Raw genomic sequence first — 25177 nt, 5'->3', positions numbered from 1 at the left:
TTTCAAAAACATATATTGGAAAAGAACCCCACATTTTATAAAAGGGATTTGTGTGAGTTTGCTCTGGTGAGAAATGGAAATGTTTGCAAAGGATATTTTTAATTTACTTGGCCTTATTCAGAACCTAAATCCATTGAACTTTTTAGCTTTTCCTCCATGATTGATGTGCATTTTAGCATATAAGCTTCCAGGACCTGAAAGGACACATATTTTATATACTGGGCTTGCAAAGAGAATATTCTTCAGAATATATTGCAGTTTAACTTAGTTTAGTTGAAATCTTTTGTTTTGTATTACTCTTTCAGCCAGATCTACCGTGTGACTGTACCTAAGGTGCCATTTTAATTTTTTATGGCTATTGGAGTAATCTGCTATTTCCCAGTGAAATAAAGTATTCTTCCTTAAAACAAACGAACAAGGAAAAAAAAAACCAAATTAAAAAAACACATAGGAAGAAAACAATGCACTACACAAAATAGCAAACCTTTTGTTGTTGAGAAGATGTCACATCTGTGTGCAGTCTTGCCTTCTTGCCAGCTGAGATTTCTTTCTATCAGCTACATCAGGATTACTTCAACTAAGACTGTTGGGCTCTCAAGTCAGAAATTGTATCGCATTTTTTCAAAGTATGGAACAGTCTTGGTCACATAGCAGTATAGGATGAATCCCTATATTGATGGTGGTGAGCACAAGAGTTTCTCTTCGATTTGTGAATAAGGGACGATGTTTAGATTGTTAAAAAGACACTTATAATCAAATGCTTTGATCACAGCACAATAATACCTGGTGTTTCACTAAAATTTTAAAAAATCTGCCCAAAGAAAGGGATCATAGTACATTACTGTAACTTTCATGAGAGTCTGGGATAAGTGAGTGATGTTACAATGGATCTGAATTCAACCTGTCATCCTTGCTAATATGTAAGTAGCGTTTTCTAAAAATTCCCTCTTGTCATGACAATGGTGTGAGAGCTGTCATACATTCCTAAGCCAGTATTGAATCAGATATCATTTTAAAAGGTGCTCATTTGATATTCTATAAATATATTTACATGACAACGGTAAAAATGTATCACTGAAGGGCATAGGTGAAAAGAAATTGCACACCTTTTAGAAACTTTCCAAAGGTGGAAAGCCTCTAGTGTCTCAGGTAAATTGAGCTATGGAATAAATACTCTGGAGGACACTAGAAAAGTCCAGAATCTGACCATATTTTGGCAATACTGCACAACTCTTCTTTATTTAAAAAAAAAAAATTCATCACAAGAATAACATTTGCAGAAATGGCTCTGTAATCCACAGCTTCTTCTTGTCAATACTTACATCAAAAAGCCAAACAGATCATGAGCAATTGATTAATCAAAAGTCCAGAAGAAGATCCTATCTGAAGCAGCCATATTAGTGATGAAGAGAGTCTTTGAGCTAGTTGACTGTTAACTCTCAGTGTTGTAGTTAGGTGACATTTAACTAATTTTTTTGTTGTTGTTGCTGTTTTTCCTAGATTGGGTTCTACAATGCGGTAGCCATCCCGTGTTATACCACACTTGCACAGATCTTTCCTCCAACTGGGCCACTGCTCCGAGCATGCAGGTATGTAAATGTGCAACTTTTTGCATAGCGTGTAGCTTGATCAAAGAAAAAACAAATAAGTTTTATAATTTAGTCTATAGTTTGAATTTTAGTATTTGCATGCAGAAAAACAGGGTTACACATCTTGCTGTAATCTACATAGCAGCCCCAAGTCAGTAACTACTGGCTGGGACTATCCGATGCATATCTACAAAGAGACCTGATTAAAATGTGTTTCACACCAAAAACATTTGAAGAGAAACAGGTTCAGTGTTTATGTATATCCATCTAGGCTGGTTCAGCATAATTTCCTTCAGTGTTCTTTTTATTTCCTCGTGGTTCTTACAACTAAGATTGACTAGAATTCTGTTCTGTTTCAAAATACATTTTTGGCATATGGTTTTATTTAACATGAGGACATTTTTATTAAAAAAACAAAACAAAACAAAACAAGACAAAAAAAACCCCACAAACCAACAACAAAAAGCCAAAAAAAAATCCAGAAAAAGAACGATATCTAGAAAGATACCTAGAATATTCAGTAATTGGGAGTGTAAGGGTAATACCACTGGAATGTGGAAGAGACAAATGTAACTTTGTCATGTCAGTCAGTTGTGATGTAGATTGGGATCTTCTAGAAGACAGTCAAGTGTCCTTAACCAATTAGCTATTTCTACTCTGGAATGATGATTAATTTCTTTGTACATAGTTCTGTCCAATAACTGTTGTACCCTGAACCTTAGTCTTTCTTGACAAAACTCCCGTTGAAACCACTGTGCTTCATGAAAATGTTCCAGTTTCAGGTTAATCAGTATTCTCCAAGGAAAAACAGCGGGTTTATAAAATGCCAGCAAACTTCAGTCACATCCAGGGAAAAGAAACCTGTTTTTCTATGCTTTTATGAGCACACCCCTCATAATCTTTTTTTTTTTCCTCATGGTCCTTAAATTCTAGCTTGCATTGAATCTTTTCTTTGTCCTGTATGGAAGATCTACCTATTCTGTCACTTTCCTGGTATTGTGGGCTAAGTGATCTGTGTGAAGTAATAGAAGGATGCCCCCTGTATACAAGCAGCCATGAAATTTGATATAGTGGTTAGCAAAGTAATTTAATTTGCAACTAAATGCTATTTCACATAGCTGTGAGAAGAGCATGTAGGTCTGTACCAGTGGGAAAGAGGACTACATTATGAAAAGCAGTGAGTATCTAGAAGCCATCATTAATAATCAGCTGCCTCTGTGGTCCCACTGCTAGGTATGGCTGTGCAACCTTTAAATGGGTAGGGAGAGAATATTATGTAGGATTACAAATTACAGCTTGGTAGTTATGTTAGGAATTCTGTTTAGCATCTGTGCTTTAAGAAGAATTGGTAAAGTTATTAGTAAAGAAGAGGAAGTTAAGAAAGAACTTGAAGAATGTTTTGAGATCTTAGTAGTAAGAGGGTAAAATATTTGACATAGTGTGTTTATTTTATCCAAGAGAATGACTTTGCAAAATCTGGAAGTGTCTTCGTAGTGTGTTTTGTGATTAGACATACCTCACTGTTTTAGCAGGTGAAGACTACTTGAAGCCCAAAGGTTCAAACAAGGAGTATGGTGAATTTCTTCTTTGGCATTTGGAATAGTATAGATTGAAGTTGTTAAACCAAGGCTAAGAATACCTTTTTAAAAGAGACGTGCTAAGTAAAAGGGATGCAGGTCTGAGGCACAGTTATTGTGATGAAATTGCCAAGGCCTATCTCACCAGGCAGTCTGACTAGGTGATCCTTGTAGTAGTAGTGTCTTTTGTCCTCAGAAGCTATGAAAGTAACAATGTCTGGTAAATAATAGGCTGTAATTTGTTATCCTAAATTAAGTAATGTGGACATATTCATAATACATATTTTAGTGGTTCCATCAGTTGCAGTATAGCATTAAACTCTTCTCTAGGTTCAGCATTCCACAGAGTGCGTTGCTGTCATAATGGTATCACAGTCCAAATGCTGTTTTGGAATTCAGGGTTACAGTACAGGATAGGAATGTGTACTCCCTGAGCTGCATTGACCTAAAATATATGTGTTTAGATAGATTGGTTGCACATAATTGAATAATATGTACTCTGATAAATAAAGAGGAGTTGCTTTCAGTGTGAAATCAGAGAACATGAAGTAAACTATAGAACTGATTGTAGTCCTTCCAGTCTTTACAAGGTTGTGAGTTATTCAACTGCTTTACTGAGAGGTAGTCTGGGATCTTGGAAATTTTCTAACTTCTTTTCTTTGTAGTTCTTGCTTGAAAGTATGTTGCTTCACCTGTATTGATGGCTGAAAGCTAAATAGCCTGTTATTTGATCCATGTAACTGGAACATGGACTGTGTTTTGAGTAACCATGTTTTCGGTGAGAGAGTTTTATACTGTTTACATGGTCTAAACAGCATCAACTATAATATCCACTGTTAGAAGTGCATTAATGCATATCAGGAATGTTTGCAGTTACTTGTTTCTGCTGAAGCTAATGAATATTGTCAAAATGCTCTATATATGTGTATTGATTTCTTTGTATTATGTATATGTCAAAATCTAGGTGTATTTTTGCTCCCCAAATCAGTGTCTGTGTCCTTTTAACATAACAAAGTCTTGCAGTTTTTGTATGATTAATAAAGTAACCTGATTTCAAGGAAGTTCTGTTTCTAATGCAATCAAATCAAAGGTCTTAAAAATAGGTTTGTTCTTAGTGTAGAAATACTTGCACAGGCCTGCCAGTATCTTTGGTAAGAAGTTAGCATTGTTACTCCGCTTAATGGAGCTGAGTCTTAGAGACACTAAGTCGAGTGCTTAAGGATGCACAGCATTTTTTTCAGGAGCAGGGTTCTGCAAAGACCCATATCTTTTAATTTCTAGCCACATATTCAAATGAGGCTTATTTTCAAAAGTGTCTTGTAATACTTGATAATCCATCTTTTGATGCTCAAATGAGGAGATGTAAAATTGAATTGTAGAGCATCAAGTACCAGCACGCATATGTGTTCTAGATGAAAGGTTCTCCATCAAGCAAGAATATCTTTTCAAGAGTGGGTTTCTTTGCAAAGGATATGATGTCTGAAGTAGTAGTAGTCAGACTCCTAGCAGAGTTTATATGAAAATTTTCTATTCTATAAATTCTTTGTTGTTTGGAATTCCAGTTATGATACTAATACTTCTGAAAGCTACATGAGCATAATTTGCAGACTGGACACAGATCTGTACAGACACAGCTCCCCATGCTGCTCTTGTTCATTCCCTAGTTTAGATTGCACTGATACAGAAAAGGGGTATAGCTGTGTGGATGGGATGTAAGATCTTTGTAAGACTAAAGAGCTTCCTCAAAATCCGCACCCTGGCCTAAGGTGTTCTGATGAGCAGTTTGATACTTTTAGTTTAACCTTGAAATTACTTTCTGCTTTCTGTCATGAAGTGTCTGAGAAGGAAGTTTTAAGACTTGGAGATATAGACTAGGAAATAAAGAATATGGATCTAGCTTCGACTACCCCATTACTAAAATGTATGTTCTTTCAGGGCTTAGGTTACTCCAGAGTGTTTCAAATAGCTGATTTTGCAGGGGTTCCCCCTTGCCCGCCTTTTTTTTTTTTGAGGGTTAAATGTTATTCAGTATGACGAGAAGTATACAGTCTTATCCCTGTTTGGTAATGACTTAGCTGCTGACTGAAATGATTTTGATATCACCCCTTCACCAGCAGTGCTTGTACTTGAAACAAGGTGTTTAAGCTGCTGTGTCCTTGAGTTGGTTGGAACGCAGACACCAGCTGCAAATAATTGCAGAAGAAGCAGCCAAGACAGCATGTCAGCATCAAGGTTTTGATTTTGAGAACCTCTAGGAATTTATTTCAAACATTTAGGAGCCAGGGTTTCATTGAGAGTGCAAAGGCAAATGAACAGTATTATCTATATCTTAAAAAAATAAAATTAAAAAAAGATGTAAATGGAAACTACCAGTCACCAGTGTTCAGAGTAAGTCCTATATGAGTTTATAGCTATGGTAGTAGTTTGAGGATGAGGTGAAGTGACTTTTATTTATTTATTTATTTATTTATTTCAGATAAAATAATTTTAAAACATTTTCCATGTGCTTTCAGGTCTCTCAATTCTTGCTGAAATTGATACAATTTAAAAATGTTTTGGCTGCAGTTTTTCTCATTACTTTCACAGTTTCAGGAAAAGGACTTAGAAATAGTGACAGTTCAGTTTTTCTGATCCTTAGTGCCTGATTTTATTAGCTGAGATTCAGCACCATATTAACACCTGGAGGCCTAGAGAACTGGCAAAGCAAATTTCCATCTGCCAGCAGAAAATGGTGGAGATGTTTCCCTAGAGGGCACCAGCTTTCTTTGGTAGATTCCATCAGATCTTATCTTCCCCCATCCCCAGTAAATGCAACATTTTCTCTTCTTACCTATTGTAGAAGCAAAGCTGTGACATAAAAATCAGAAGAGGTCTGATGCATAAATTCTGATGTAATACGATAATAAGACACAGTGTAAATGACCTTAGTACTTTAACCAACCTGTTTGTTTATTGTAGATATCTAGTAACTATTGCTTTAGTAACATGGTGTACAAGGGTATACAAGGGTATGAAATTGAAACAGTGAGCTTACTGTCTTTCATTCTGTATTTGAAGACTGAATGATAGATGTGGCCATAGATTGCAAGTATGGTCCATTATTGGATATTATCAACATAGACTTCCAAGTCACTGGGGTGATACTAGTGTACAGCAAGTAAGGTTATGGATCTGTGCTCCCTTCAGATCATTAGAACGTTAGCAGTTTAATTTCTCATTGTTTTATGGCTTCTGAACCAGGGAAGTGGTTGAGTTGCCATCCCTAGAGGTATTTAAAAGATGTGGAGATGTGGCACTCAAGGACATGGTTTAGTGCTGGACTCAGCAGTGTTAGGTTTATGGTTAGACTCAATGATCTTGAAGGACTTTTCCAACCTAAGCGATTGTGATTCTGAATCAAAATATAAGGTTGGGGGTTGGCCAGACTGTGAGGCACTAAAAAATTCTGTCTCAAGGAAGGGGTGTTCTTTAAATGTAATAGATTGATAATATAATCACCAGTAATTGAAAATTGATATTATGATGTCAGCATGCAACATTTTCTACATTATGAGCTATCCCATGTGCAGGAGTTTCAGAAGGCTTAATGCACTTCTGTGGTTTCCAGCAAAGGAAGTTTCCTGGCAAAAGTACTGATCTCTGTGTTAGTTTTTAAAATGGCCAAAGTATGCTGTGGTAAAATCCATGAAATCTGAAGTGGTGAAGGCTGCTTGTCTCCAGAATGCTGTTTCAGAGTCCCTTGAGACATTTCTTTGTTGGGTCACAGCTGGGTTTTCTCTGCAGCTTTGAGGGCTAGAAATTTGTAATGGAAGTCGGTGCTAGCCTCTGCCTCCAGCGCTTGTTCCAGTGAAGGTCTGTCGTAGGCTTATATTTAGTTAAGTTATAAATGATCCTCACAGAATTACAAAATGGGATAACTGGAAGTAAAGAATGAAATAACATAAAGATGATAAAAGCTTGATGACATACAGGTACTTATATACAGCATAAAGCTACATTTCAAAGCATAGTAAAACTGACAATATTGTTAGAACGAAATCCCAGTGAACTTATGAACAGTGCTTTACCTCTTTGACTTTTTTGCATCTCCAGGGACAATCTCAACCAATGGGAGAAAGTAACGAGAGGTGAGGAAGCCTCTATATGGATTTCTTCCCAGTCCATTGCTCCTGGGACCTCAGATTCAGTTCCTGTGAAGATTGATGACTGAACAGCAGCAGCACAGTGCTTTAATCTGAAAAGCATCCCTTCTTGTTTTGGAGGTTGTTTTTGTTTTATTTTGTTTCATTTCTATTTGGGTGAAAAAAAAAAAATGGAAAAAGAAAAGCTACAAAATGCTAAGAAGCAGATCTGCCTAGCAAGGTAATACCCATGGAGTTACCTCAGCTAAATGACTCCGGCAGCCAATCTCCAGACCTACACCAGTGACACAACATGAATAGATGGAAATCGACAAACCCAGATGTTTTGGAATCAGCTATTAAATGAGAACTTATGACTTGTGAATATAAAAGACTGGCCTTATCTCATGGGCTACATTGCTGAGGCCTTAATTTAAAACTGAGGGGGGGCGGGGTGCGTGAATCTTAGGGGGGTACTTCTAAATTGTGTCTTTCTAGTAAGGGTTTCAATGGTACTTTTATTATACCGTACTGTGGCTGGCTTTAACACCAGTGTCACTTGGGATTTCTTGGCTATAAATAGAACAATATACCCATTGCTATTGTGGATGTTTATGTGTGATCTACTTGTAATCAGTTTGAACTCCAGAAGAATCCTTGGAGACTATAATTCATGCTTAGGTTACAGTGAATTCTTTTGCTGCAAACTAAAGGAAAACCAACATTCAGGTTTAAGGTTTGAAGTACTTCATTTGGCATCATGATGCAAATTGTCTGTTGCTCACAAGGCAAATGTTTAAAGAACTAGTCTAGTGATGGTGCTTTGTTCTTCAGAATGATTTATAAACCTAGACAACTCCTCCCTTAAAACACTGGAAGTACTGGATATTTATCTCCGATATGAGAGTTTCAGGTTGGAGTTTTTGTATCCACAGTGACAGAAGTATCATATTCAAATTTAAATGTGACAGCAAAGATTTCCTTGCCTAGCTCTCAAGTAAGTAAAGTCATAATTTTTATTTCTACCTGCTGAGTTGTATTTTTAAAAGGTATTGTAGACATACCTGGAGTATGCTATCTGCCGGGAACAAAAGCCTTGTCAGAAAAGCCAGGTCTGATAAGAGGGATTGTGGTACCATCACAATAAATCAAAAATGTTTTTGTATTGACTTGCTTTTGTGTTGCACAGTAACACTGCATGTCTTCAACTGCTCTCTTCCCCCTCCCACGATGAGTGAAATTAGGAAACTTCTTCATTTCTCTGGTTTATTCACCTAGCTCAGCAAAATTTCCAGGCTTAGAACTACCTTTCTCAATGAAAGAATAGCTGACTGAAGTAAAATATTGTGTTTACAGTTCTGTGCTGACTTGGGCTTCAGCCTTACAAACTTATGCACAGACTTTAAGATCTTATGTTTAATGACACTATTTTAAATTTAGTGCAATTGTACAGAGTGTGTTTCAGCCACTTAATTTGCCTTCATCTCTCTCTTTAAAATAATGAGAAACATTTTTTCGCATTGATCCACACAGTAGGTGAAAACAGTCGTTTCATACCTTTCACATACAGCCTATACTCCATTATATGCTTTTTTACAGATTATACACTCTTGTAGTGGTTCCATGATAACAGCCATTAGTGTAACTGCAGCAAATCATTGTAGTGACTTAAAGACAGAACTCAGGTTCTGGTTTTCCACCTCTGTTGAGCTGTATAACTCTGATAAGCAAACCATCTTATGGACTTCATGTAAATGACTTGTTGGACTCTTGAGTTTTGCCTTTTGTTATGGTCGAGCACATACCAGTATCTGTATATTTGTACAGTATGTGATGCATAATCACATAATGTATAAATGCACATAAGCCTTTGCAGTACATGGATATCTCAGAAGATGAGAATTCAATATGAACTTATCTTATTTGTATGATACAGATTACCTGGCAGCAACACCATAATTTTTTTCAGCTTGCTTTGCCAATTCTAAGTGCAGAAATTCATTGTTAACCACAGCAAACTTATGAAAAAATGGCAGGAAACAATTACACCAAAGTAACAAATAGTATCTCATGCTGTGTCCTCTGCTTTACTCCTTAGCAGTTCTGTTCCAAGTCTTGTAGATTCAACTTTTTCTCTGCTAAGTACTTGAGACGCAATCCACAGTTCCTAATATTTTCATGAAAAATATCCAAATCTATGATGATCTAGAAAATTATTCTTTAGAGTTCAGATACCCAAACAACTGGATGCAATATTTTTCCTTCATGGGTTAAGTATAGTAGCTGTTATTCTCCCTCTTTGAATGCTGATCTTGCAAGTGTTGCAGGAATATTCATCATCACAATGTGTCTGTGTTATGTAAAGCTTTTAATTAATCTTTTACTCATTGACAGTAAAGATAATTTCACTAGTTTTGTTAGCAGTCAAAATATTTGGCAGTATCACATAATATTTTATAGTTTAAAGTTTATATAAATACTGATACAGAACATGTTCCCCAACAAATTTGTCAAATTGGCATTAAGTTGTTCTTTTAATGTCTCATGTCAATCAAATGTTGTTTCTAATAAACAATCTCCAAACCACATTAAACTACATTAAAAATATGTTTGCTATAGAATAACGTCCATTAGAATTAAAAATTTTTGCTCCAGTGGTTGTGGTTTGGTTTGGTTTCCTGGTGTGTGAAAGGAGAAAGGCAATGGGCAAGCAGAAGTTTTTGTTAGCACCTAGACCAACAAAAATAGCCACAATGGGCTGTATTTTCTAAGCAAATTCAGTATGTCTTGGCATTTACAGAGTGCAGATTCAGGTGTGTAAATTTTTTGTAGAAACGACTTTACACCTGCACTTCCAAAGTCAAACCCACTAAAAATTAAAGCTTTGAAGCTGCATTTGAGTATCATGGCTCAAGTACGTGCAGAGATTTAGTTGTTCAGAATAATGGACTTAGACTTACAAATAGAGCAGTAAGACATCTAGATCTGTAAGACATCTAGCTCATTAAGTTCAACTGCTAAAAATAATTTCTTCCTCTATTTTTATCATGCTAAAACTGGTCTTGCACAAGATCAATAAGAACGTACAAAAAAACCTAACAGATCTCTCATTTCCTGGTAGCGTTAGACTTTATACTCGCAGAACTGCATTATTTTATTAATAATTCCAATTGTTTTTCACTTCTAAGCCCAGTAAAGGTAAAAGGACTGTTTGAAGCCATATCTGAGCATTTCTAATGTATTATGAAGAGGTGCCTGAAAAGGTATGCTGTAAGTGAGATCAATAATTGACATAGCACGAATACTCATCTGAGATTTTGCATATTTTATTACAGACCTGACAAACTCTGTTATTGCAATTCATTAATTTTCTACAGTAGTGCAACGTTCTGCAGGAAGTGTTCAACTCATGGCAGTATTTTTTTATAAGTGACCATTAGAGAAATGCTAGTATGCTTTTTCTTTTTTAGTTGGAGTATATGATAAAACGTTTTTACATTGGAGGGGACATGCAGTGTGGAATTCATTTTTTTATGTGGCACAGACTTCTTTTATGTGTTTAAACTTAGAACAGTGTGATCAGTTTGCTGTGACTGCATTTAGAGTATTTAGTGTTAAAATTGTAGAGATAGCAAATAGCACTATTCATGTTTAAAACCAGAGATTGTTAGATGCTCAAAACAATTATGACCCTCTTGGAATAATGCATTTGCCTCAAACACTGTGATATAGGAACAGTTCTCTGAAGTGGAACAATTAATCTGTTCATTTCAAACACAGAAAAGGCTTTCTGCACACTACTACAAGGAAGTTCACATTCAAACTTTAGGATATATATCCCATCTAGCAAAGGCACTTCATAACTGTTGTTTTGCTTTCTGACCAAAAACTGTGCTCGATTGTAATACGGGTGTATACTCTGTCAAAAACCCTAAAATAATGGACTGCTTTCTAGGGTAGATCAAACTGATTTGTAGAGTAGATTCATATGTATTCAAAATTCAGGTTGGGCTGTTATGTGAAGAAGAAAGGACTTCAAGGTAACAACATTCAACTTTACTACATTTAGTGAGCTGAAAAAAATTGTTTTATATATATATATTCACAAACACACACACACATATATATATGATACATATAAACTATCTTTGTAAAAAAAGCAAAAAAAATATGCAAGTGCAATAATTTAAAGAGGTCTTAACTTTGCATTTATAAATTATAAATACTGTACATGGTGTGTAATTTTTTTCATGTATTCATTTGCAGTCTTTGTATTTAAAAAACAAACCTAAACCTTTACTATTACGTTTGTACAATAGAACAGTAAGCATTTATTATGATATAGTTATGTTGTAAATAAATTCACAAACCAAACAGCCAGTACATATGCATATATGGGTGTCCTATTGTGAAACCTGGTTTTGCTTTTACTGCTGGCTTTAGCACAGCAAGACTACTTCTGTGGATATGTAATTATACATATATTTATATGTATGATACATAAAATATATTTAGAAATGTTCATAATTTTAATGGATATATCTATACATATTCTTTGGTGTGAATATTACTGAATACAAAATTTTTTAATATTATTTTTCATGTTTATTTTTGATATTATTGGGAGTGGAAGTGAGGGATGGGAGGGGTGTGTACGTATGTGTATGTTTATACCACAAGTAACCCACAGGAGAAATGGAATCAAAGCAGAGTGCAGTCATTTAAAAAGATATTGCCTGTTTTTCCCTGTAATTGCAGTTTACTGCTTATGGTGTGTTTTCCTAACATAAGTGCATTCTTATAAAAAAAAAAATATATATTTATTTCATCACATATTGCAAGTTCACATTGTCACAAATTGCAGAGATGCACTTTCCCATTTGCTTTTCCACTGCCAGAGAACTTACCTTGCTGTTCACAGATAATTTCACACAAATCCTTGCTTTGCCATCATCAAACAGCAGGGCAGCTAATGCAAAATCATTTGCTACCTTCTGGGAGTTATGGAGATACACAACTGCTGAATTGTAGGAAAAAAATCCCACACCCAAATTTTTAAGGTTAGTACAAATTAACAGAGCTGACAATGCCCTGAAAATACAAGGTAGGTTCAGGGAACTGTAAAACAAAGTTCTGAACAACCCATTAGCAGAACAAAAATGAGGAAAAAAATATCCTGCGTATTTATCTATTTAATATAATCTTTAAAGATCTCTTGCACTGTCCATGCTCAGTTAACGGCATATTTGCCATTTATAGATATCAGTATGGTCTTGCATCTTTATAACCCTGCATGCCTCTTCCATTCTCAGAGAAAGATGTTCTTCCTGGGACCGAGAGTTCAACCTTAACTCTGTCTCTGGCCCTCAGCATGGCCTCCAGTTGTTCTTGGCATCCCTCCTTACTGAAGGAACTCAGCATTGCTAGGGCGTCTTGGCCAGAAAGGTTTCCACAAGGCAATTGTATTGGTTTAACTACAACATAGAGCTGTCAAAAACAAGCTTTACAAGCTATACCTGGGTATGTGCTGCTATGACCAGCCCTTCCAGAATGCTTTGTTTACTGCAAGGTGTGTGGCGCTAGGACTAACTTGGAATGAAACAGGAACTGCACTGACATTTAGTGCATTTTTTTCAGGGTTTATTCAAACTTTCTGAATTGTTTTGAAGGACAGGCAGTACAAGAGGAATGTTTCTGTGAATACTATTAATTTGGTCCTTACCACTTGTTTCTTTATTATTACAAGGAACTGAAGGCTGAAGTCAATAAATGACTTTCTGGTCAAGCTTTTCAAATTGATGGCATGTAATCACATGCCTTTTTATACTTTTCTGCTTGTTATGCAGACTTAGTTCTTATAGCAGAGCATGGAGCTTCACCATGACTGGTCATCAACATGCTTTTCTTAACATTTTTAGCCCTTTGTCATTATCGGAGACTTAGAAAAATAAAACTCTGAACAGATTTCCTTGTAGATATGTAAATGTAAAAACACCTTAACTGAAGCTCAGTGAAGTCTAGGGAAGAAAGTATTTCTGTTTGTTTTGAGGAACTTTGCATTAGGCTTATTTGAATGTATCTAAGTGTTCCTGTGCTCATTTGAGTCAATTGTAAGAGACAGACTTCAGCGGATTTCACCTGCTCAAGACGCGTTGAAGATTATTTTGTTGTAATTATTTTGCTAAAGACGATTAATCAGGAGAGGTTCTACTTCCTAAATTTGAGTCCCTCAGACTAGGTAGAAAAGGGGGTTTTTTTGATGTGTTTCACTAGGGCTCTAGGAAGAGCTGTCTATACTGTGGATGTTACTGATGCAGATGAAGGTCTTTGTCTCTGGGTCAAGAATGAGTTAGAGAGAAATGCTTTAGAAGGTATTTGTTGTGTGTATAAGACCAGTTGTTTAAAAGTCTTCATCTTCCAGCAGTCCTAGCTGACTGGGGAAGTTCCACTGGACTGGAGGCTGGCTGATGTTGTGCCCATCTACAAGAAGGGTCGCAGGGAGGACCCAGGGAACTACAGGCCTGTCAGTCTGACCTCAGTGCCAGGGAAAGTCATGGAGCAGGTGATCTTGAGTGCTATCATGAAGCACATGCAAGAGAACCGGGTGATCAGGCCCAGTCAACACAGGCTCACAAAAGGCAGGTCTTGCCAAACTAACCTGATCGCCTTCTATGAAAAAGTGACCCACCTACTGAATGAGGGAAAGGCTGTGGATGTATCTTCCTGGACTTCAGTAAAGCCTTTGACACAGTTTCTCACAGCATTCTGCTTAGGAAACTGTCAGCCTCTGGCCTGGACGGGCGCACACTCCCCTGGGTGGAAAACTGGTTGGCTGGCCGGGCCCAGAGAGTGGTGGGAAATGGTGTGAAATCCAGCTGGAGGCCAGTGACAAGTGGGGTTCCCCAGGGCTCAGTGCTGGGTCCAGCCCTGTTCAATGTCTTCATCAATGACCTGGATGAAGGCATCGAGTGCACCCTTAGCAAGTTTGCAGACGACACTAAGCTGGGTGGAAGTGTCGATCTGCTGGAGGGTAGGGAGGCTCTGCTAAGGGATCTGAACAGGCTGGACCACTGGGCAGAGTCCAATGGCATGAGGTTTAACAAGGCCAAATGCTGGGTCCTGCATTGGGGCACAACAACCCTATGCAGTGCTACAGACTAGGAGAAGTCTGTCTAGAAAGCTGCCTGGAGGAGAAAGACCTGGGGGTGTTGGTTGGCAGCCAACTGAATATGAGCCAGCAGTGTGCCCAGGTGGCCAAGAAGGCCAATGGCATCTTGGCTTGTATCAGAAATGGCGTGACCAGCAGGTCCAGGGAGGTTATTTTCCCTCTGTACTTGGCACTGGTGAGACCGCACCTCAAATTCTGTGTTCAGTTCTGGGCCCCTCACCACAAGAAGGATGTTGAGGCTCTGGAGAGAGTCCAGAGAAGAGCAAGGAAGCTGGTGAGGGGGCTGGAGAACAGGCCTTATGAGGAATGGCTGAGAGAGCTGGGGTTGATTAGCCTGGAGAAGAGGAGGCTGAGGGGAAACCTCATTGCTCTCTATAACTACCTGAAAGGAGGTTGTAGAAAGGAGGGTGCTGGCCTCTTCTCCCAAGTGACAGGGGACAGGACAAGAGGGAATGGCCTCAAGTTCCGCCAGGGGAGATTTAGGCTGGACATTAGGAAAAAATTCTTCACAGAAAGGGTCATTGGGCACTGGAACAGGCTGCCCAGGGAGGTGGTTGAGTCCCCTTCCCTGGAGGTGTTTAAGGCATGGGTGGATGAGGTGCTAAGGGGCATAGTTTATTGTTTGATAGGAATGGTTGGACTCGATGATCCGGTGGGTCTCTTCCAACCTGGTTATTCTATGATTCTATGATTCTAAGTCTGTCTAGAAAGCTGCCTGGAGGAGAGGGACCTGGGCGTGTTGGTTGACAGCCGACTGAACATGAGCCAGCAGTGTGCCCAGGTGGCCAAGAAGGCCAATGGCATCTTGGCTTGTATCAGAAACGGCGTGACCAGCAGGTCCAGGGAGGTTATTCTCCCTCTGTACTAGGCATTGGTGAGACTGCTCCTCGAATGCTGTGTTCAGTTCTGGGCCCCTCATCACAAGAAGGATGTTGAGGCTCTGGAGCGAGTCCAGAGAACAGCAACAAAGCTGGTGAAGGGGCTGGAGAACAAGTCTTACGAGGAGCGGCTGAGAGAGCTGGGGTTGTTTAGCCTGGAGAAGAGGAGGCTGAGGGGAGACCTCATTGCCTAAAAGCAAGTTGTGGAGAGGAGGGTGCTGGCCTCTTCTCCCAAGAGACAGGGGACAGGAGAAGGGAGAATGGCCTCAAGCTCCACCAGGGGAGGGATTCAGGCTGGACATCAAAAAAACCCCAATTTCATGGAAAGGGTCATTGGGCTGCCCAGGGAGGTGGTTGAGTCACCATCCCTGGAGATGTTTGAAAGACAGGTGGATGAAGTGCTGAGGGGCATGGTTTAGTGGTTGATAGGAATGGTTGGACTGTATGATCCTGTGGGTCTTTTCCAACCTAGTGATTCTGTGATTCTGTGAAGAGGGGATCTATGTCATCTTTTATCATTTACTTCAGTCAATATAAACTATACAAAGGGAAGACTGGAGTGGAACAGTCTTTCTTTTGCTGATGAAGAAAGGCTTTGTGTCAATGACTTGTCACTAACATTTTTGCTTTTTTTTAATAACAGTTCTATATTATAAGCATGAGAGTCCCGTGACTGAGAATGCTGTAATTCAAATGTTTATGCTGCCACAGTCAAGGCTGATGAGGTTGGCAAAGCCTGGAAGCAGGCTTTAAAGTGCATGCTTATCCACAGCCTTTATGGTTCTACAGCTCTATACCCATGTTGCATTTGGTATCTGTTTCAAAAGCAAGTAGCCCAGTAGAAAAATGTAATGTGCTATAATTTTTACATGCCAAGAAATGGTAAAAGGGAAGTGTTTGTGAAAACTCCATTAAAGAGAGTAATACTCTGGGGGAAAAAAATAAACTGCTTTTACTCTGAGAATGGTTTCATTTAGCTTGATAATAAACTGCCTGGATGCTACTTCTCTAGGTTGTATAGGCTCCAGCTAGCTATTATGATTGCTGGAAATCATTTAATCTCAACACTTAAGGTAGCAAGAAGCTGGTAACACACAGAAACAGGCTTCATAACTAAACTAACAGAAATAAACTACAAAAAGCAAAAAAATGATGTTTTAAAATGCTGAAATATTGAGAATAGTTTTCTCAGCTGCTTTTAACACATGACAGAGCCTATGCTTATTGAAAGTTGGGTTTTGGCAGTGCAGGGAAAGCTTTAGGAAAGCTGCAGTCACTCTTCCCTCTTGTAGTTGCTTACACCTGTGTGGTACTACACCTCGTTTAGCATAGACGGTTTAGAATGATCTAACCCAGAAACTGTTCTGTACATCACTGTCTCTGCATTAAAGGATCAGAGGATGCTCGCTGTGACTGGCAAGAGGGCTCTCTGACAAGGAAGAGGTAAGTTCCACTGGTAAGACAATCTCTGCCAATCATGTAAAAAACCAAAAACCAACCAACAACAACAACAAAACCAACCAAAAAACCCAACAAAAACCAAGCAGTAGGCACAATCAAACCAATTAAAGAGGTGATGTTGGGACAGAGGTTCATGGTGTTGCTTATTTCCACTCCCAGCCATATTAACTGGTGGAATCACAGAATGAGAGCTGATGTGAAATCTTACCTGAAGACTTGAGCCTGCACTGTGTTCTCAAACGTGTATTTCTCTGAGCCACAGGGGTGATGAAGCAGGGATTTATATAGGTTTGCATTATTATTCTTACGTTTCAAAAATTAGGTTTTTTCTGCTGTTCCACATAACTTTGACATTGTCCTCAGTTTCCCATTACAATCCATCTCTTGCAATATTTTAGTTATGATGCACAGAATCCTGTGTTGTGTAGAAACTATCCAGCAGAATGAAAAGTTATGGGTGAACACCAGTCCTTTCTCTGAATAGCCACCTGTTTTGTAAAATATGGAGCTTTGCTATTTTTTGAGACTCTTCTCCTTTGGAGTTTGGATGAAATCAGCCAGAACATTCAAAATCTTTATGAGGAGAATGAAGGTACTAGGGAGAGGGAAGTCATCTGGCATTGCAGGAAAGCCACCTAAGATATCAGACTGTGTTTTACAGTTTAAACTTTGACTCTAGGACTATGGTAAAAGAATAAGCTTTATTGAAGCCCCACATACTGTATGAATACCAGCAAATTTATTTTTAGCATTCCTAATGCACAAACTAAACAGTGCAACTTGCCTGCAGTATCTCAGAACAATTCTGGACTTACCTTGGATTTTACTGTTTAAGATGCATTATGTAGAGATATTTTACCTCTATCTGCAGTGGGGAATAATGCTTCCTAACAGATGTCTGGGCTTCAAGACTGCAAGCAGCAATGCTTTAGCCTACATATGGTTATATTTGTGGGACAAAAGTGTGATTTAAATCTCGGATGAAGACAAACAATGAAGTAGCACATATTTAAAAATGATCTTGCATTTTGAGTTGTTAAGGACTTCTGTTTTGTTTTTATTTCTTAAGGATTTAAGCACAGAAACTGTCTTAAATCTAATCTTGGAGTCTGCTGGTATCAATGCCAGCATTCCCAGTGGTACTAAGGAGACTGAATGCTGTGCCTGTTGAATAGCTGGACTACAAGCTGTCCCCAGATCCTGTAAACACTTACTGAGAGATGGGCTCTATTTAAGGTCTCCGTTTTGTCTTTTTTAATAAAGCCATCCCTGCACAGCAGACTGATTTGAATTATCCCATTCCTCAGGTAAGTCTCCCTCAGCCTCCTACTGTTTCCCACCTGTACCCTAAAGGACTTCAGCTTGGTCTTGGTCCATGGGAAAAATTGGAGCTGCATCCTGGCCGTGTCCATGGAGGATTTTCACAGAAACTTCCAGCTAACTCCTTCATGAAGACCAGTCTTAGAGGTGGGTTAGGACAGATGTAAATACCTAAATCACTGTCAATCCCTAAAGCACAAAGTCCATTTAGCCTCTGAAGGTAGCAATTAATGATGGTTGGTAGTGACCTCAGAAGACCCAAGCTCATAATGCAAATGCTGTTTGCTCCCATTCACCCAGCTTTGGAGCTTCCCTTTGACACAGGTACCCATATGGACACATCTGGCTCAACACAACATCCAGTCTGTTTCTATGCCAGAGATAACTGAGAAAGAGTCTGCCCTCATCTTGCCTCTTCCATACACCCAGGCTGGCTCTGCTTGATGCAATGGGCCTATTCAGCCTCTGAGCTGCTTCATTGGATCTGAGAACAAGGTCAGTCCAGCTGCAGTAATTTGGTTTGGGCCCCTCACCAAGGCCTGCAGAACAAATACATTCAACACTTCTAGTGGACTCTCTGCCCTCGGGTTGATTGTGTCTTTTTATGTAATAACAATATGAAATTGAAGTAAATGGAACTCATGACTGTGACAGAGTACATAACAACTGTAAGATATTTGCATTTCAGGGCATTTGAGGGGAAAGATAATATCCATAAAACTTGTAGCACTAGATCTGATTTCTTGGCAACCATTTCTATTGTTCATTGAAAACAAAAGTCCTGCTGTAACACCAACAGTAATGGAAGGAATGCTGACGCTTCTCTTCTCCTTACATAAACATAGCGTGAGGAGCAGGAGCAATAGCTCAGAGGTAAGAGAGGCTTTGCAGCTTGGCGCCTACATGCTTTGCTAGTAACAAAGCTATATTGACTTTGCTAGATTTGTGGTCACCATACACAGGAATGCTGGCTGGGGATGATCACTACTGGGCACAGATGGGAGGTTTCATATTTATTCTAAACTATAACTGGATCCAACTTCTTTGTGAGGCCTGGAGCATAAAACCAGAGGGTTTTTTGAAGGAGAAGCTTGAGCTGCTGTGTGACAATCTGTAGGATGGATGTCAGCCTAGGGACAGCCTTTCGAGTCAGGCAGGTGTGATGACCAATGCTGTGCTCAGTGTTTACTGAAGTGATTGTCATCTAGTTTGTTAGGAATCAAGCACAAAATCTGACATTACTCAAACTATACCTGGGTCAGGGCAATCCCCATTTTCAGTACACAATGGAGATTGATGTGATTGAGAGCAGCCATGCAGAGAAGGACTTGGGGGTATTGGTCGATGAGAAGCTCGGCACTAGCTGGCAATGTGCGCTTGCAGCCCAGAAGGCCAACCGTATCCTGGGCTGCATAAAGAAATGTGGCCAGCAGGTCAAGGGAGGGGATTCTGCCCTATTATTCCTCTGTTGTGAGACCTCATCTGGAGTATTGTGTCCAGTTCTGGAATCCTTAACATAGGAAGAATATGGAACTGTTGGAACGTGTCCAGAGGAGAGCTACAAAGATGATCGGAGAGCTGGAGCACCTCTGCTATGAGGAGAGGCTGAGAGAGTTGGGGTTGTTCAGCCTGGAGAAGAGAAGGCTCTGAGATCTTATAGTGACCTTCCAGTACCTGAAAGGGGCCTACAGGAAAGCTGGAGAGGGACTATTCATAAAGGCTTCTGGTGATAGGATGATGGGGAATGGCTATAAAAAGGAGAGGGGCAGATTTGGGCTAGACATTAGAAAGAATTTCTTCACCATGAGAGTGGTGAGACACTGGAACAGGTTTCCCAGGGAAGCTGTGGCTGCCCCATCCCTGGAGGTGTTCAAGGCCAGGCTGGATGGGGCCTTGGGCAGCCTGGTGTAGCGGGAGGTGTCCCTGCCTGTGGCAGGTGGGTTAGAACTGGATGACCCTAACTATTCTATGATTCAATGATTCAGTGATTCTGTGAAATGGTTTTCATTGGGTGTGCTTGTAGGAGTAACATATAAACATCAGTATGGTTTGGTTTGAGGGGTTTTTTCAGTTCTTCTTTTCTGTGTGCACCAGGAACAAATTACAGGATTTTCAAGCTAATGCATATGTGATGGGACAACTGTGCTTAGAAGATGGAGCTTTGGTCATTGTCCTAAAGCCAATCAAAAAAGTGCCTGTTGCTGTCTGTCAGGCAAAAGCCATCTTCCACGTTTGTATGTTTTTTTCTCGTGTATTCTCACCATGTCATCATCTTGTCTATATTTTCATTCATTAAATTGATGCAGGTTCAGAGGTCTGATCTGACACTCATGGAGGTTCAGTTTGTTTGTGCCTTTGATAGTGGGGCTGGCATGGCATATGCTATGGGGCCACCTCTGGTCAATGACCTTGTGCAAAGCCTGGTGCTGGGTGCCGGCACACGTCATATGTAGTGTGCAGCCCAAGTTTCAACAGCTGCTGGAGAGCTGTGCTCAGCCATTTTGAGCTGCTTTGTCATACTCTAACTTCTTTTCCATCTTCATGTTCTGTAAGCAAAAATATCCCTTTCTCTCCCTCAGGAGGTATATTGAGAGAAGAGATGAAAATGTAGTTAACACCTCTTCCACTCCGCAAGTGCCAATTATGTGGGCTTTTTTTCTCAGATGGTCTAGTTGATAAATATAGCCAGCTAAATTCAGAGTAACTGTTTTCAACCTGCATTTAGCTCTAAAGTAGGCTGGTTCTATTTTCAGGCTGAAGAAGAGTTTGCATGCCTGAAATCCTGCCCAAGTTTTTCTAACTATATCAGTCGGTCTAATAAAAGAGATTACCTCTTCCTACAGACCTTGCCTTGCTTACATCCTTGAGGCACTATAACTACAAAAACACCACTTCTTCCCTGTTGCTTCTCTGCCACCTGCAGTACACAACTTGAATGCACAAGATTGAAAAGGAGGAGAAGAACAACAGGGTGTTTCCTGACTATACAGTGTTTTGTTTGCAAGCTTTCTGGAAACATAGAAAGAATTAAGTCAGAAGGGACCTCTGGCAGTCACCCAGTCCAGCCCTTCTCCATGCTGGGCTAAGAAATTTTGATCAGACTCTCAGAAACTTATCCAGTAAAGTTGCAGATACTTACAAGGATGAAGATTTCACGGCCTCTCTGGCACAAGCTTCAGTGCTGAACCATTCTTACTGTGATGATTTTTTTTTCCCTCATATCCAATATATTCTTCCCTTGTTGCAACGTGTGTACCTTGGAGAAGAGGCTCGATCTCCTCTACCACTCATTGTAATGGGAGACTGCAGTTTTATTCCTGCCTCTCCATATTGGTCTCACCTCTGGGCCATATGAAAATGTTCCTACTGGAGTGGTTTGTGCTCCAGGCTCTCAGCAATCTCAGCGCTTCTTTACTGGACTCTATTCAGATTGTCAATGTCTTGCCCTCCCTGTAGGGCCCAAGACTGGACACTGTTTCAGGACTGGACTTGCCAACGTGGAAAAAAGGGGAATAAGCACTTTCCTTTATCTATTGGCCATGCACGTGCTTGTGTAGTCTAGTGTGTGGTTAGTTGCCTTCATCACAAGGCAGACTTTTGCCTCTTGTTCAATTTGTCCAAAAAGGCTCCTCAACTACTTCTCTGCAAAGCTGCTACCTGCCCATTTCATCCTCAGCATGGACAGCTGTGTGGGTTTAGGCTCTCCCAGTTGTAGATGTTGTAATTCCCCTTTTTGACCTTCAAGAGATTTCTCTTGGTCCATTCCTCCAGTCAGTCAAGGTCTGTCAGGCTGTTTCCTTTATCTCCTTTTTATTAAGCATGTAGTTTCCCATCCTCTTTTACTAGTGTTAACTCTGTACAGATATGTCCAAAGACCTAGTTCCTCTTCAGAGCAGTGTATTTTTATAGACTTTAAAGGCATGGTGGGATGGATTTTTAGAAGCAGACTACTCTTACTTGCAGTAAAGATAATAGTCTTTGAAGGGGAAGGGCCTATACTGCCCAGCATATTGGCCAGTGTCTTTGGAAACTTTCACTTTCTTATAGGTCTCCTACTTACCACCAGGAATGATAGTGAAAGGATGCAGATTTATCCCCTAGCAGGAAACACAGAGTCTGAAGTGTTCACCTGTGCTATCTACTCAGTAATGGAATCACTAAGGAGACAAATTAGAGAATTCCTGCTCCTGAATTGTTGAAGAAAACCACTTTTGACAATTTGTTTTCTTTTGCTTCATGCCTTACCTTGTACTTTGCCTCATCTCCTATCCACTTATAACTTAAAGCTTCAACTTACTTAAATGAGGACTGAACTCAAGGCTGCTTTTGTGTTGAGTTTTTTCAGACTACCGTGATTTGCCCAGAGAGGAAATGAGAGTAAAGCGTCTGAGTGTGAACTTATCCCAGCCCAGCTCTAGACTTCCTTTGAGGGTTATCCTGGGCTATATTCTGAATGGAAAAGCACAATTGGGCTCCTTTTCTGCCCTATACCTAGGCAGCCTACTGTTACATTTCTAGAATAAATGATGGTAATCTCCACAAGAGAGTCTTGTGTCTGTTAAAAGACAGAAAAGTGGAACGAATATAAGCAGTTAGGCAGATCCTACTCAGTAGCAGCTACTGCTACTTCTTTACTCAACATGCTACTATTGCTCTTTCTCTCACAAGTTTCTATGAAAATAATCACCTTTTATCATACTCATTTCCATCCCACCAGCACAAAGCAATCATGGGAACAGTTAAAGTGTTCTGGAATTAGAAGCGACAATTAAAAAAGAAAAAGAGATAAGAGTGGAGTGGCAGGAAGGGAAAATGAAGTTGTTCCTTTCGCCCCTCCCCTTTGCATCCTCTATCATATTGTTCTTGAAGGAATAACATAGTTCTGCCTCATTAGATATCAGTTTCTAAAGTTCACTCTGTGCTACCTAAAACCTACCCATCTCCACATGCTTCTCCCCAGTGGTCCTTCTTGTAGTAATCCACCTGCATTTTTTGCTCCTTGATAAGTAAATCAAGCCTCTGGCTACATCACTTTTAGATAAGCACTTAAAATGCTATTCATTAGCAAAGGGATTCTGTGGGTTATCAAGCTGTCACGATGACTCAGGATTTTACTTCCTGGGAAAATCAAGGCGTGCTCTGTGACACTGGAGATGTTTTTATACCTGATCTCCTAAAATCTTTGTAGTCATGCTACAAGGATGTTTTCTGCTATATGTACTTCGTTTGGTCTCTTCTTAAGGCTAAGTTAATTCTTCCACCTACATACATTTTCTTCTCACTTATGTTTCAGCTCCCTCTCTTCTGGCATCCCTACTTGTCGTAAACCTTCCCTGAAGAGCAGTGCCTGAAACTGGCCATAACATTCGGCTAAAGCCTCTCCTTTTTTGGGCACACTGATAGGATTATTAAAACATAGAATCATAGAATAACCAGGTTGGAAGAGACCCACCGGATCATCGAGTCCAACCATTCCTATCAAACACTAAACCACGCCCCTTAGCACCTTGTCCACCCGTGCCTTAAACACCTCCAGGGAAGGTGAATCAACCACCTCCCTGGACAGCCTGTTCCAGTGCCCAATGAACCTTCCTGTGAAGAATTTTTTCCTAATGTCCAGCCTAAACCTCCCCTGCGGAGCTTGAGCCCATTCCCTCTTGTCCTGTCCCCTGTCACTTGGGAGAAGAGGCCAGCACCCTCCTCTCTACAACCTCCTTTCAGGTAGTTAGAGAGAGCAATGAGGTCTCCTCTCAGCCTCCTCTTCTCCAGGCTAAACACCCCCAGCTCTCTCAGCTTTTTCTCATAAGGCCTGTTCTCCAGCCCCTTCACCAGCTTTGTTGCTCTTCTCTGGACTCGTTCCAGAGCCTCAACATCCTTCTTGTGGTGGGGGGTCAGAACTGAACACAGTATTCAAGGAGCCTACTATGTGTTAAATGCTATCCTGTATGTCCTGGAATGTTGTTTGTTTTGTTCACCCTACAGATGCTTGATTTGTGCTGACCATGGCATCCACAATATTCCCCAGATATTTCTAAGTAATTTTCTCCTGAGCCAGCTGTTGCTGAGCAGTTGATTGTTTCTGCACATATTGAAGTTCATCCAGCTGTTCTAAGAATTTTGTAATTTATCAAGAGCATTTTAAGTTCCAGTCCTGTCTCTAAGAGTATTTGCATCCCCTCTCCATTTCATGTCTTTTACAAATTTAACAAGCATACAGTGTATTCCATCATCCATAGTCTAAACAGAAATGCTAGGAAAATTAGATACAGATTCAGGATGAATCTCCATATAACATCACTTAGTACTTTTCCGTTTGAATGAGGAGCCTCTAAAACTAGTCTTTGCATAGTTGTGTTTGGTGTTGGTTTGATTTTGTTTTGCACCCATGCCAGCCTATTTCCACCTGGATTATTTTCTTTGTATTTGTTTTGTTTTGCTACACAAGACAATGCCAAAATCCCAAGTAAAGGAAAAATATGCAACAGCTACTGCTTCTCTCCACTAATACTCTTAAACCACCATACTGGCTGTTATTTAGGTCCTTATTTTTCATCTTGGTGCTTAGAACAAGTTCACTTTTTTTCCAGAATTTTTTTTCTTTTTGGAAGTTGAAGGTGAAGTTGATGAGCTTTTACTCATCTCCTTTCTCCCTTCCTCACTTCTTTTAAACAGTGACCTTGTACTTATGCTGTTCCCAAGACTGATGGCTCACCAGACTCCAGCTGTCCTTCTCAAAAGTAACTACTAATGCATCTGAGATTGTTTCAGGCAGTTTTTCACATGTGCGAGACAGATGTTCATCAGGCTCAGCTAAATTAGCAACACATTACAGTAAACACTATGTAATGTGCTCATTCAGGCTATTAATTTTTTTAAAAAATTGTTTACCCTTCTCTCACTAATGTTACCTGTACCAGCCACCTGCTCACCTTTTCAGTGATGAGTGAAGGAAAAAAAAATTGATTTGGCAGTTTTGGCCGCCTCTGCCACCTTCCCTGTTGAGCTTGGTGGCCCCATTTCTCTGCCTTTACTATTAATGTTAATGCATTTAGCTCACAAAGTC

The 25177-nt window shown here is 39.7% G+C and overlaps 1 protein-coding gene across 3 annotated transcripts in view; it reads left to right on the top strand.

The window, feature by feature from the left end:
• Window positions 1–25177, top strand: part of PDE10A (phosphodiesterase 10A) — a 786455-nt gene that overhangs the window by 353527 nt on the left and 407751 nt on the right. The window contains exons 21-22 of one of the 3 annotated variants that reach the window (XR_011337005.1): window positions 1501–1589; window positions 7259–11372. Coding sequence is in view for 2 of the 3 variants with exons in the window: in XM_069852238.1 (XP_069708339.1) it covers window positions 1501–1589; window positions 7259–7376 (207 nt within the window). In the remaining variant the exon portion in view is untranslated. Of the gene's footprint in view, window positions 1–1500; window positions 1590–7258; window positions 13158–25177 lie in introns of those variants that run through there. The other 2 variants (XM_069852238.1, XM_069852239.1) reach the window with 2 other exon arrangements.

Source organism: Phaenicophaeus curvirostris, chromosome 2 (genome assembly GCF_032191515.1).
Source record: "Phaenicophaeus curvirostris isolate KB17595 chromosome 2, BPBGC_Pcur_1.0, whole genome shotgun sequence".
Lineage (NCBI taxonomy): Eukaryota > Metazoa > Chordata > Aves > Cuculiformes > Cuculidae > Phaenicophaeus > Phaenicophaeus curvirostris.
The sequence above is the reverse complement of the archived record's forward strand: the minus strand, read 5'-3'. Positions and strand labels throughout refer to the sequence as shown.